Below are 14,475 nucleotides of genomic sequence, written 5' to 3'. Positions count from 1 at the left end.
GATGATTTCTTCATGAATTTCTTTAGATTTGAGACATTAGACCTTGAGTTGGCACAGAATCCATGCCAGTTCCATTAAAAGAGGTCTAATATGGAGCTATGTAAAACCTCTTGAAAGACAATGTACGTTTATTCCTTTTCAAAATAGAGAGCCATTTGGAAAGGCAGTTGAGGACAGTCAACCCAAACAGACATCGTCACAGGCCTTAAGCAGAGACTTATACTTTGGACCCTTTGAAAGTCTTACAGTCAGTGCTAGACTGTAAAGGATTGCTCAAATCCTTCTTCATTGTTCTGAAAAGATTGATTAATTGATTTTAAAGCAGGAGGAGGAAGATTTACAGATGATAATCATCGGAGGTTTACACGATCCAGAGCTGACTGATCGTCAACAAGTTACTTAAGATTTTCATCGTAATCTTCTCTTCCCCCCTGTGGTTTCTCTTCATCCGTTCTTGTTTATTTACCCTATGTGTCTTGGTTTCTTCTTCATGTTTTGTTCGTATTTTTTCACAGACCATCATTCAGGTTGCACAAGACTTTAGTGGTCACGATGAAAACCCTGCGTTTTGCTAGTCGCCACTGGGCATTGTGGTTGTAGGGATGTTAGTGTTTTACAGTTATTCAGTCCACCATGCTTCGGATTGATGTCTCAATAACTATTGAATAGATAGCCATGAGATTTAGCACATATTTACATGTTCCCCTCAGGATGAATTGTAATGAATCAAATGAAGTTCAAGAAGGGCATATTCACATTTTATTTAGACTCACATCACATAGACTAACACAACTAGTGACAAATCTGTATAGCTGCTTTCCTAGCCAAAGATATTTAATCTACGGCCTTAATCTTTTAAACATACCAAGCTGAAAAGTTTTACAAAAAGTTTAAGTGTCTTCAAGAATAAGTATAACGCTGATTTGTCCCTGTCAATGTGTTTAATCTTTTTTTCTATTTCCTGTGTTAGGCGGGAGTGTGTGGCTGCGAGGAGGGCTATACTGAGGTGATGACATCTGACGGCCTGCTGGATCAGTGCACGGTCATCCCGGTGCTGGAGATCCCAACAGCAGGCGACAACAAGGCAGATGTCAAAACCATTCGAGCTTTCAGCCCCATACAGCCTGAAGCCAGCTCGCCTGGAAGGGCGGGACGCACCTGGTTCCTGCAACCCTTCGGCCCAGGTGAATAGTCTGTGACATCTGACAGCTTTTTCTTAGTGACTGCCATGATGACTGTGGATTTGTAAGACACATACCAAACCAGTATCAGTATGATGTACCAAAATTAAAATATGATCAAACTAGAAGGGTGTATATTTTGGAGGAAATCTGTGTGATTGCTGAGAGCACAAAATTATTGCTTATGAAGTGAAATAAGGAGGATTGGAAAGAGGGGTGTTAATCAACAGAGTTGATGAAGTATATCCTATGACAGAAAGAAGAGAGGGAAGGAAAAAGGAAGGGCAGAAGGATTTCAATTTTGATTGATGATAAAATACAAAACGTGCATTCTCTATCATTATATTATTACTTATTTCTATATACAGCACTCCAGTTAGCATATTTAATGAAGTTGATGTACTCACATGATATTTACATTTTTTTTTATTGTATCCACATGGGATAAATGCAAGACATGATGGCAAGCAAAGGAATAAAGGGATAAGGGCACATCAATAGGAAACCTTTAAAGAAAAAGGAAGATGGGGGGATGGAGGCGGACACAGAAGAACAATGACAAAGGAAAAACAGCATTATTTGGGAATTAAGGAAAGCCAAAAAGGGGACGAGACAGCAAAACATCAATAAAGAAAACAGGGAGAACGGTAGGACATGATTACCATGGGTCCTTGAAATCCTTGAAAGTTGGTGAATTTTAAAAGTAGGTAATAGAGGAAGGAAGAAACAGGAGTAAAGAAATAAGGGAAAGAAAGAGCAAGCGGTGAAGGCAGGAATTGGGAAGAGCAGCAGACAGAACAGAAAAGTAGAAGACATTAGGCAGAAAAAAGGATTTGTTGCGGTCACACATTTTAAACTGAACTCCTTCTTCCATTCTGTACTGTACACTGGTGTTAAGGGCTCTATGTTTTCCATTAATGATTCAGTGACCAACTGGTATTTCCTCACCATGGAAGTGTGGCGGAGAAATGTGTCTGATTTTCACCCAATGTTTATGTGTATAACTCAGATCTCTTCTTTTCTCCTTACAATGTGTAAAAGTGTATTGATAGTAAGTGTGTGTTGTGTGCTTCTCTGTGCAGATGGGAAGCTGAAGACCTGGGTGTATGGAGTAGCAGCAGGAGCATTCGTTCTACTCGTCTTTATAATCTCCATGACATACTTAGCATGGTAACTTACATGTTATTACTGGATGTTCCTGCCGTGTGTTTTGTTTCTGTCATCGCATCGCATTCATGTCCTTCATTCATTCAGTGAAGTAATGGAGATCATAGTGACAAGGAAATCTTTTAAAACACACCATGGCCAAGGCTCTGCCTCTAAGATACAGTGTAAGGACGGATTAATATTGATAAAGTGAAGGACCTTTCAAAAATATAAATGACAAATTACAGCGGATATAAGTATAGTTGAACTGAGGAAAAAAAAAATGTTAAAAATTTGACCAAGATGCAATTATAGATTTGACTTCATTAAATGTAGTAAGCCAATTTGTCAGTTACTACAGCTGATTTTTATTATTTTTTCACAAATTTTACTCATACACATCAGTTTATTCATCATAATGAGAAGTGTCTAGAGTACATGGCTTCTTTAAACAGTTGTATACATTATTTTATTGTTCTAGTGGGGCTTGCAAGTCTGACAGACTGCCACTGATGGTGTCAAAGTGAGATCACCGGGATTACCCATCTGTGAACTTGGGACTTCATGTTGTAAAATTGATGTTATTAACTGAGAGTTTGTCTTTGCCTCTATTATACTGATTTTGACGTCACCCCTAACAATGTGACCAATGGAGTTCTGTTGTAGACAAACAAAGTTATGTTTTCATTCACTGTTTCTCATCAAACACCCTGTCTTAACTGTAATCTCGCACATTCATTTGGAGGGTCCACTACATTATGTGTGATTCCAAACCTATTCTCCTTAAGCGGAAGCAAATTAATAAGCCCTTTAACACAGGTTGCAGGTTTATAAACCACACTCCTCAGCTCAGTCACCAGGATAAAATGTTTGCAATTATTTCTTAAAGGGATATTCCGGTGTAAATTTAATCCATGGTCTAACACACCATGACACCAAGTAAGACACCCCCTCGAGAGATCAAGTTTGAAGACCGATAGCTTACGTAGTTTTAGCAACCTCAGAAAAGACCACACGATAATAATATATTGCAGTCTATGCCTCCGAGATGAAACCGCCATCCAAAAGCCACTCATAGCCACAAATAATTCTCAGAACAGCACCAAACTTCAGCAACAGTACAAATAGGGTCCCAGCACATAGTTTGAGGCATCAAACATCTGCTAGCTTAGCTGGATTTCTATTGTAAAGTGAACACAACTCACCACTCTAGCAGCTTCCTTTTGTGGGGAAGCCCGACAAGCCGATTACCGAGTGCAGTAGAGTTCTACAGCTTAAGGATGAAAATGTATAATTATTACTCCATGGAAATGCAATCAAAGTTCATATGTGTCCTGCTTGCCAGTTTATAACAGTTATAATTGAGAGCTGACAGGGAAAAAAATGGAATTGAGCATTTCTAACTTCAGGTATTTGGAGAAGACTGCCACAACAACACTGGTAGGCCAGTGACCACAGTTCAAGACAACATTTTAACATTTCTAAGCACGGCACCTCATTTGTGGTGACAAAAAAGTTATTGATCAGAAGTTGGGACATGCACAGCTATGGTGGTGCAGTAGTATTTAAAGGCATATTCTTTTCCCAACCCTCCCCACGTGGATTTTGTGCCTATACCAAATGAAACCATGCGCACAGCATAGGTGTAGGATAAAATTGAAACTGAACCTAAAGAAATTTATAGATACAACATGAAGCCTCTCGGGTAAATAAGATGGACAACCTCCTCAGTTGGATGGTTACATAGAGATATATTGTTCCATTTTGTGTTTCTGTGAGACTTGACTCAGAGAGAGGACCCCAGATGAGGCCATAACAATGGTGGGATACACTGTTTTCAGAGAGTTGGTCAAGAGTCATGGTTTTGGTTTAGGAGGCAATGTAGCGGTAGGCAAGTTGTTTTATCCAATCAGGAATTCCAGCGCACAGTAATCCTTTCAGCTTTCAGTTTTCCTTTCATCAGATCTAATTTAGTTATTTAATATTTCTGTCCAACCCCTGAATATATGAATATCTGTGTCAGCACAAAAATGTGGCAAACTATGCCGGCTCCTTATGGTGGATTTAACCTGAATGTGACCTCCATTACATCACTGCTTGTGTTAATTCATTTCACATCATTCTTTATTTTTCTTTGAGTTTCCTCATTGTTTGTCACCATCATTTCTTGTTTTTTTCTTGTCTCCACCTCCACCCTCACACCCCGTGCTCAGTTACTATGGTTGTTGCTTTTGCTGCAAGTCGAGATCTAAGGCCCCATCGGATGGGGTTTACTGGATGGACCCAAACAGCTACACTATGCCTTACATCTGTCCTGCCTGCCAGAAACTAGAGCAAGAAGAGTTACAGCGGCACAGCCAAGTCCAACAACAGCAGCAACAGCAGGAGCAGCAGCAGGAATATGAGACTCTGCTTGAACAACCTCCAGGATCACAACAGCCAGAGCAGCAGCAGCCACAGCCAGCCACACCACATCACTTTGAAACTCTCATCACTTAGTCAGGGCCTCACCTCACACCCTTGTAACTCATCCTGTGCCTGATATTCATATGTGCCCAGACACCTCCAGTGCCTGTTAACTCATTTCAGTGGATTACTTCCTGGAGGTGAGATGTGCAGACTACATTTTAGAGGTTTGCTCATGAGCAAATAGGCTAATATTCCAGAACATTGACCTATTCTTTTAAATATTAATAGGGCTAAAGCTACTAATGTCTGGCATTCGGTCCACATTAGTAATTTGTTAGTACATAAATGCATCATTCGCATTAACAATTAAGGAAAATACATTCAGTACACCCAGTGTTTACTCACAAATTGTAATCTTTGTCTGGCAGCAAAAGCTTTAAAAGCAGCAGGCAGACGAATCCTTAACTGAAAACTGTTGTTATTGCTATGTTGGTTATATGTGCACTACTGCCGCGATAGACTTAAGGTGGCAAAATGAAAGAGAGTTTGTGTTAGAATGTATTTTGTTGGTTTAAATCCTATTGACTCTAAAGGGGGCCAGTTAAATACCCACCAGAAGTCTACCAAGTGGTATAAACTAAACTCAGCAGAAAAGATGTGTCGGTCAAAGATCGGTGCGTAAGAGTTTCTCACTGTTAAAACCTTGGGATACACAGGGCAGTCTTCTAGGCAAGTCATGATGGTTTTTTTGTTTTTTTTTTCTGTCCTCTGCTGCCATCTTATGGTCATATATGAACATTTAATTTCACTAGACTAATTTTCTTTCACGGCTGTCGTCATTGGTTCCAGCAGGAGAAGAAAACATTGTTGAAAATAATGTAAAATGTTGCCAACTGGCCACATTTTAAAGTCTGATGCAGTATACTGTATGTAAACCTCATGAAGCTGCCATGTTTACAGTATATAAGCAGTTTTTCAACAAATCTGAACAATAGATAACTAGAAGGGCACAAGGCCAAAGGTGATACATGTTGATGTTGAACATGTATTTCCAGACATCCAGTGTTTAAATTATGTTCAATTGTATTTTTGTGCCTAGCTAAATGCTTAATTAGGATATGAGTAAGAGTATCTTTCCATAGCCATAGTTTGAGGAAAAAAAAAAAAAAACATTGCTACAATTGTGCCTGTTCTCCGATGAAACCATTGCCTCCAAGTGCTTAAAAACATTTCTTTATGTGGTTTGTGCAACTACAAGTATCAGCTACCCCAGACGATTACTGATGTTTCCCTCTTCCTTATTTGATCATCATCACTTTCAATATGTGACATTAAGATAGAAACAGAGAACATAAATCTTAATGGATTAAGGCTCACATTGACGCACAATTTCCCTCTTAATAGGGTGATGTATTCTGCAAGACATTAGGTAAATTAATATGATAATAACAAAAATAATTTGATAAGTAAATAAGACATAATAAAATAACAGAAAGTAAATCAAATTACTTAAAAAAGTTCTTGTAGCAGGCATACATATGTGTATACATATGTATAATGTCAATATGGCACAGGGTTGTGTCTCCTTCCAGCAAAATGGCCCTTGGTTTAAATCAAACTTCTTGCCACACCTGTTTGTTTACCCTGCAGTCCAAAGAAATACAGCTCTAGCAATGGCACTGCAATGTATGCTTGCTTTACTAGTGTTTGCTTCATGAAAGAACAAACCTTTGATTTGGAATTATCAAGCAAGACCAAGTATGTTGATAGTATTAGTAACTGCTGGAATAGGTGTGTGAGAACAGCAGTGTCAGAACAGCTTTAATATGGCAAATGGTAAATGGACTTCTCTATAGTGCTTATCCAGTCTATTGACTGCTCAAAACGCTTTACAACACTTGTTAGATTCACCCATTCACACACAGTCATTCATACACTGATGATGAAGGCTGCCATGCAAGGTTCAGTATTAGGTTCAGTATCTTGCTCAAGGACACTTCGACATGCAGCTAGGGGGAGCTGGGATTCAAACCAAAGACCTTCCGATTATTAGATGACGTGCTCTACCTAAGCTACTGTCACCCGATATACAGTTTTATTGTGTCCTAGTTTTGCCTTCAACAAGCTATATTTATATTAACCTAACAGGGACTGTTCTCTGTCCGTTACCATGACAACGTTTCTTATTTGTGAACCCAATTAACTAGGTTTTGCTCCTGAACTTAAACTGTTGTGTTGCAAGACTATAAAAACACTCATCTGAGTATTCTGGGGAGACAAACAACATATGTTTTCTGCTACAGTGTATTGTAGGCTATTGGACTTGTTTCAGTATCTTGAAGATGGTGAGGGGTGAAACGTCTTCATTAAATTGAAACAGGTCTAGTTGAATTACCATGATCTGGATGACTGATTCTTGACTGACTGAATCTTCAACATATTTTGTTGTCAAGTTGGTAGGACTTGTTCATATCTGACCATCGTACCTTAATGAAATGACAGAAAATGAACTTGCCGTCGGGAAGGTAAAATTACATTGAATATTCCAAATTAGTTATCGGATGTGATTTGGAGTGGTGTTTACTGAGAAAAGTAAGGGAATGTGAAAACATCTTGACCCAGGATGTTTCCATCTTTAATCCTTTAACAAAGGTTAAAGGAAAACTACGTTTAAACACTCGCGACCAGATTCGCTAACATTCTTACCCTGTTGTTTGTTTGTTTGTTCTGCAGCAAAAAGCCAAAGAGGCCGCAGCGGCGGCAGATGAACAACAGACTGAAGCCTTTAACTCTGGCCTACGATGGAGATGCTGACATGTAGAAGTCTTCCCGCTGACCACACTGACCTACAGACATTCGTCCTACTGCAGGACACCCAGGGTTTTTGTATGGAAACCACATGATGTCAGGGCTGCCGCTGGGCATTGTTCAACCTCCAGGTGGACACCCTGGGAAGATGATTTCTGACAGAAAGAGAAACCTCAAAGATGAAGACACTGAATCCATGTCATTAGCAGCCTTGATGTTCCCGTTCTCTTTTTTTACTTTCCATTTTCATACTTTGCTTCACGAGAGCCTTCATGAATTCTTTACCCACTTCTGGAAGTCTGCCTTTGCTTCTCTGCCATCTACTACTGCCAGAAACATTGAAACCAGTCATTGGAGAGGTTCACCCAAAAATAGAGATTTTGCTCTAAAAGCACAAATCTTAATGGTCTTTTTTTTTTTTTTAATTAATTTTGTGACTGTTGAATGGGATTGCAAGAACAGATAAGGCCAGAGAAGAAAATAGATAAAAATAATTTCAAGAGCCACCATCACTTCTGCCTGCCTTTCCCTTTGATTTTTCAGGCATAATTTTGCACTATATTAGTGCAGCATGATATGTACTTACGTCTAGCTTTGCCATAGGAAACTGCCTCTCTCTAAATACAAGATGGTGTACAGTCTTGTGCTAGAAATGTAAAAAAGTAGACTTTTTTTGCAAACAGAACTCACCAATGTTTGTTAATATTTTTCTTCTATTACCTCTTCTGTGCTCTATGATGGGACGCAATGTAAATAAGACTTTTTCTGTGGGCTCAACTTAACCTTTCTAGTATGTTCAGGTATGCGTCCCAAACTCTGCCTGAGTTTATTTACGATGTCTGACTGTGGCTTAAAATCATGATCTTTTACTTTTGTAAATTATTGATACACACCATCATCAACTCAGACTTCAGGAGATAACATAAAAAAACCCTTCCATTATGAACACTTTTGGCTGGGATATGAGAAGAAGAAAAGTGAAAACAGAAGATGGAAGATGATTTAACATTCACTCTTGGTTACAAGTTATTCAGATGCATAAAGTCAGCTAAAATACCCATCATAGCCTCTTCCTGGCTGCATCCCACTGCCTCCTTAACAAATCCTCATTGTTTTGCATGTCTTTAAAGCTTAAATGTCCACACAACTGGCCAAAGGCTGGATAAAGTTGGGGTGCCTGTTGGATTGTCAGTTTTGGAAAGTCACAGAAATAGTGAGACACAGTTTTTCCAAGTCTGACATCGCAAAGGGGGGTGTTAGACACTGCTTGACAATCTTACAAGCACAAAATTTTAAGCATACTATGTTTATGGTTGAGTCTCATTTCCAGGTCTGGGGCTGAGGCTGAACAATCAACATCTTCCTCCACCTTTAAGGGCACCTATCGGAAGTGCTTGTTGGATGGTTCAAACCCTTTCATAAACCCCCTCCCCTAATTCGTTTCCAATTTGGGAGTATGTTTCCAACCATTTCCATAACTTTCCCAAACCAACAATCTGACAGTCATACCCATTTATGGTGATGATTGGTCAGCTGTGTAGAGGTTAGAAACTTCTCTCTCCTTTCTTTCTCTTTTCTTTTTCTTTCTTTCTTTCTTTCTTTTTTTTCTTTTTTTTTTTACTCAGCTGTCACTTTTCATATCTATAACAGAGTACAGCACTATGAATGCCTTACAAAAGAGGCTGAAAATCTGTGCCGTTATTCCAATATATCACATCTTCCTCCTCCTTGTGATGGTCAGCTTTTATTTAAGCTTTTCATGCATTTGGGATTGTGGCCATTTTGTGAACAGTTATTTAGGAACACTTTTGATTTGTAAAGGATGATCTTATTCTTTCTAGTATAACCTGGCGTGAAGAGTTTAGTGAGTCGGATGGACTGTATAGGGCTTTTTCCACTGCACTATCCAAGGCCATTTCCCCTCTTAGCCCCAGTCAAGGGATCTGGTAATCCCTGGCTGTTGAAGCATTCACAGTGGCATGATCCTAGTTCATTCCAAAATGGGCTAACCCTGACCTTGCCTAAGGGCTAGCTGACTCTTCTCCCGGAGTTTGTACTCTTGTCTATGAAAATCAACATGTTGCTAAAAGCTGCATGTGTGAAATGGGCCCAGCGAAATATTGTGTAACCCAGGGCTGAGGATAGCCTAGAATGCCCAACAGACCCAGTTTGATGATGGTTATCTTTTAAACGCCATCAAGTTTTTGGTTCCAAATGTTAGCGAATATTGTTTTTTCCTTTTACAGAAATCCCTAAAGTCTGCAGTTATAGATTAAAGTTGTTAATCTGTTATTATCCAACCCACAGGTCTTCACGAGATACCCTAAGTTAATTAACTTAAACTGACCTCAAATCCAGTCTTATGTATGCTGTAGTACACCCGGAATCAATTTTCTGTAGATATTTCAGATGGAAATTCCTCCATGTTCACAGCTACAGAAAAGTAAAACAGTTGGAGTTACAGGTTTTATTCAGTGTTAAAGTGTTAAATTACATTCCTCTAAGTAACCTCTTCAGTCAAGTAACCCTGAGAGACAGTGTCAATGAAGAACTGTGGTGGTCTCCCTGTCTTAAGGAGCGTTCAGCCGTTAATGAACTATATCACTCTGGTTGACTTTCATTGTCCCAAGATGGGGTAAAGTCCTCTCTTTTATTGAAAATTCTGTTCAGGGCGAAAAATTGTATTGGACTATTTTGAAACTGTACAATTCTACCTGATTTAAGCTGAAAGTCCAGTCACCCAAAGTGAACACTGTATTACTTATCACTATGAGACATCATATCATTGCCAGAGAATGGCAGTTTAATATTCTGTGGAGTTTGTTGCTAGTAAGTTAACGGAATGTTTATTTTATATTTCTTGGAATATGAGTTGTAAATAAAGTGCTACATATTTCTTTTTTTTATTTATTGTTCATGTACCATAATGTGTTTCCTTTTTTACTGCACAAGATGTTAAGCAAAAACAAACAAAAAAGAAAAAAAATGGAGACGTGAATGGGGAGTGGTAAAAGCGACGTTGATGAAATTGTGAAAAACAAAGTCGCTGATGAATTCTGTCTTTTTCCTACTATTTATTTATATGTATTTGACTAATTGCTGATAATAAACAAGGGAACTATTTAAACGTGTTGTTTTGGTTTTTGGAAGCCTCAGTAGACATTTTTGGAGTCCATAGAAGGTTATGAGTCTTTGGCTCAGTGCACAGTGGTGAGTGATGTTGCCTTCACAATTACATCATCTTGGGTTTCAGACCTGGCTGGGGCAGGGTATGTTACTCTGCTAAGTGAGGGCCTTTCTGTGCACATGTTCTTCCTGTGCACGCTTGGGTACTCCAGCTTCATTGCTCAAGCTACCCTTGACTTGCCAGTACCAAAGACATGAACACATTTGGTCCAACCACTACAGGGCTCTGTGAATGGAGAGTTAGCATTGACAGCTAACAGCATGGGGTCAGAACTTTACACTGTGTTTTAAGCATCTTAACATGCTCCACATCTCATGACGGATTGACTAGTTCGGTCTAGCTACTGCAGGACACGGATGTCAACAAACCGATATGTGGCAACTTGCATAAACACACTGTTTAACTACTTTTTAATTCATTTTGAGTCATACACGCTACAGTTCTGTGTTGTAAGGTGTCTGCAGATGTTGTATGACTTTTTGGGTGAGATTTGGAGCATGTTAAGATGCTTAAAACACAGTGTAAAGTTCTGACCCTATGCTGTTAGCTGTCAATGCTAACTCTCAGTTCACGGAGCCCTGTTATGGTTGGACTAAATGTGTGCACGTCTTCGGTACCCGCAAGTCAAGGGTAGCTTGAGCAATGAAGCTGCATGTTTAAATCGACTGAAGTTCTCCTTTAACAAAGAAACAAATCAGTCCATATGATAAACAAGAAAAAAATAAATATGTTTATGTATGCAGATGTTAGGTCATCTCACATCAAGGCTGTTATGAGCTTGACTCCACAAGCTTGCATCTTACATGGCTTGCTGGATAATTTAATGTTTAATGGACACACACACACACACACACACACACACACACACACACACACACACACACACACACACACACACACACACACACACACAAACACTCATATGTATATATATTTACAGCTGTTCCTCAAGTTTCCAGTAGATAATTATCTATTAAATAGCATTGTGATAGTGTGAAACATGGCGACAGAGCAAAGCAAAAGTGTCAGAAGTCATATTCTAAGCAAAGAGATACCAGAATTTCCCTGTGAATGACTGGAAATAAAGGCTTATTTACTGGTTAATTCAAGTTAGGGATTTATAGCAGTACAGACAGGTACATGTAAGGAAAGGAACAGGAAAGAATATGACTCTAACGTTGCAAACCCAAGGTGAAACATGGTGGTAGGAATATTGAAGTCTGGGGCTGTTTTGCCTCCCTTTGGAATTGGACACCTGCACAAAATTGACTCAACCCCGACCAAGGAGAGGAACCACTCCATTCTTCAGAGACATGCTACAACCTCTGGATTGCATCTTTGTTGGGAAGGATACATACTGTAGCAGTATAATTACCACAGTCACATCTCAAAGCTTTGACAGTACTTCCTGAAGACCAAAGCAGCCCTGACTATCATGGACTTTCAGAACAGAAGATGTTTTCTAAGTGGTTTGTTGGGCGACTAGACTAGAGCATGGACACTGGAGTTAAGTTACTTAACAAACAGCACATCGTCAGTGTAATATGTAACAACTGTTGCGTGTTCTGCTCTAAAGATAACACTGAATTCATAATGATGATGATCGAGGAACATTCAATAATAGTTGCTCTTTGCTGGAAATGTATAATGTTTCCACATTGTATAACTGTGTATAAATCTATAGTGTCACCACCAGATGTCAGTAAAAGACAGCTAAAGGTGTGCAGTCTGCACAGGCAAGATTGTGGTTTGATGATTCTATGATGCACATGAAGCATGTAAAAACCTTTAAAAACAAGGTTCAGGTAATTTTGTCACATTTTTATCACTTTTCTGCGCGGGCTGCCAACATTCATAGAGGTGGGACAAAAGTCTCAGTTTTGCCCTTTCACAAACTGGGATACCAGGTGTGTGTATAACTTCCAGTACTTTACAACAGCTTAGTATTTAGCCAGACAAGGGAAAAGTCAAGGCAAAATAGCCTTTGCAATGAGGAACATATGCAGGAATGTGGCTGAAAAGACCCAAAGAAACGCAGTAGAGACACACACTGAGGTCAAGCATTCTTACTGGCTTAGTAGGCTGCACAGAAATGTTCCTTATTCTGCATTAATTTAATTTACCACACTGTGTTTTGGGCTCTGGATCCTGAAGGCACCAATTCTGTTCCGATGCATTAATGTAGATAGACAATTAGGTGTAATTATTCTAGTGCTCCATTGGTTAAACCGTTGTCCCCTTCTTGTTGAAGTAATGTAATTGCCTGTATCATCAGAGCCCCTGATTATGATCGGATGTTGGGAAGTAAAACAGAGACAGGCTACATGGTTTTGGTCCTCTCATTTAATCAGCACTTGACATAATCACGTCCCTGTCTTCCAATTAAATTCCCCCTGCCAAGAAAAGGAAGTCCTACCAGCTGCCCTAATCAATTAAGTCATGTTGTGAAACCCACTTCAAACGGGTGACTTTGCTGTGACCTCAGAGACATCAAGATCTGGCAAAAAAGAAATGTGATTAAGGATACTAGGTCAAACACTAAAGATCATCTACGCAGCACTCTTTGTTTCTAAGTTCTGTTCCCCCAAGCCCGAAGATAAAAGATGTCTCCTTTAACTGATTATCTCCTGCTGATAAAATAAAGTACTGCCTCAATCAAGGAAAGTGGTGGTCTGACTTAAAACGGGCTTTGGGAAACTGCTGCAGTACAGTTGTGTGTAAGAGAGGAAAGCCATGGAAAAGTGTTTAAGTTTTTTTCCCAAGTTTTCTGCCTTTATATCAACCATAGTCAATGACAAAAATAGTATTTTTTCACGGGAGTTAGTGGTGAGAAAGTCCTATGATTTAAACACCACACAGCAGACTAATCTAGTAATATACTGTCCTTATACCAAAGGAACAGAGCAGAATTTCATGTGGGAAAAACAGAGGGAATCTGCAGGGTTAGAGCAGGCAGGGATTTTGTTTGTGTCTCTTGCTTGTGCCCGATCCTGTGGGTTTTGATGCAAGACTTTTTACAAAGAATGTCTGTGTTAAGATCTATAGCATATACGGCAACTTTCCTGATTTGATTCAAACGGAGGCCTTTTGCATGTCATTGATTCTCTCTCTCTCTCTCTCTCTCATTTCCTGTCACCTCTGTACTAACCACCGTTTTAAAAAATGCACAAATACTTTTAAAAAGAAGGCTATCCTAAGCACAGCTTCAATTAGGTTTACCTTTTTTTCAACAATGATCATTGATCACAACCCTGTTTTTTTATTGTATTTTTATGTGTAGTTTTGTCATTGTGGTCAAAATACGATTGTACTAAACACGTGAAGACCTGCACCACTGCACCATACCTAGAAAAAAAAAAAAAAAAAAAGGAGTCCACTGGGACAAGAGAACACTAACAATCAGAAGAGCGAAAGGCCACATGGACTCAAATTATCAAGAAGAAATGTTTTTTTGTTTTCCAAAACTGTCCATTGTAAACATCCATCACAATTTAATGACCTGTACCCTGGTTCAACTTCAACTTATTGATCCAACCTACATTGTGCACACAAAGTCAACATCATAGGTGCACACATGTTTTGCGGGGGCTCTATTAGGAGGAGCAGGTGGGCAGAGCCTTTGCTCAAAGCCAGCCAGCGCTGGAGGAGAGAGTCAGGTGCAGAGCCAGACGTGGAGGAATAAACTTCCACAGTGACATTATATTATGCTGTACTTTACCTCATGAATGTAACGCAACAGAGAAG

The 14,475-nt window shown here is 39.3% G+C and overlaps 1 protein-coding gene across 1 annotated transcript in view; it reads left to right on the top strand.

The window, feature by feature from the left end:
* LOC119014932 (thrombospondin type-1 domain-containing protein 7A-like) overlaps positions 1–10,649 on the top strand; it is a 133,610-nt gene extending 122,961 nt beyond the window's left edge. The window contains exons 26-28 of the mRNA XM_037090385.1: positions 971–1,184; positions 2,264–2,351; positions 7,470–10,649. Coding sequence (XP_036946280.1) covers positions 971–1,184; positions 2,264–2,351; positions 7,470–7,557 — 390 coding nt within the window. The 3' untranslated portion in view covers positions 7,558–10,649. The remainder of the gene's footprint in view (positions 1–970; positions 1,185–2,263; positions 2,352–7,469) is intronic.
* The last annotated feature ends 3,826 nt before the right edge of the window (positions 10,650–14,475 follow it).

This window comes from Acanthopagrus latus, chromosome 3, assembly GCF_904848185.1.
Source record: "Acanthopagrus latus isolate v.2019 chromosome 3, fAcaLat1.1, whole genome shotgun sequence".
NCBI classification, from domain to species: Eukaryota; Metazoa; Chordata; class Actinopteri; order Spariformes; family Sparidae; genus Acanthopagrus; species Acanthopagrus latus.
This window is presented reverse-complemented; position numbering and strand designations above follow the sequence as displayed.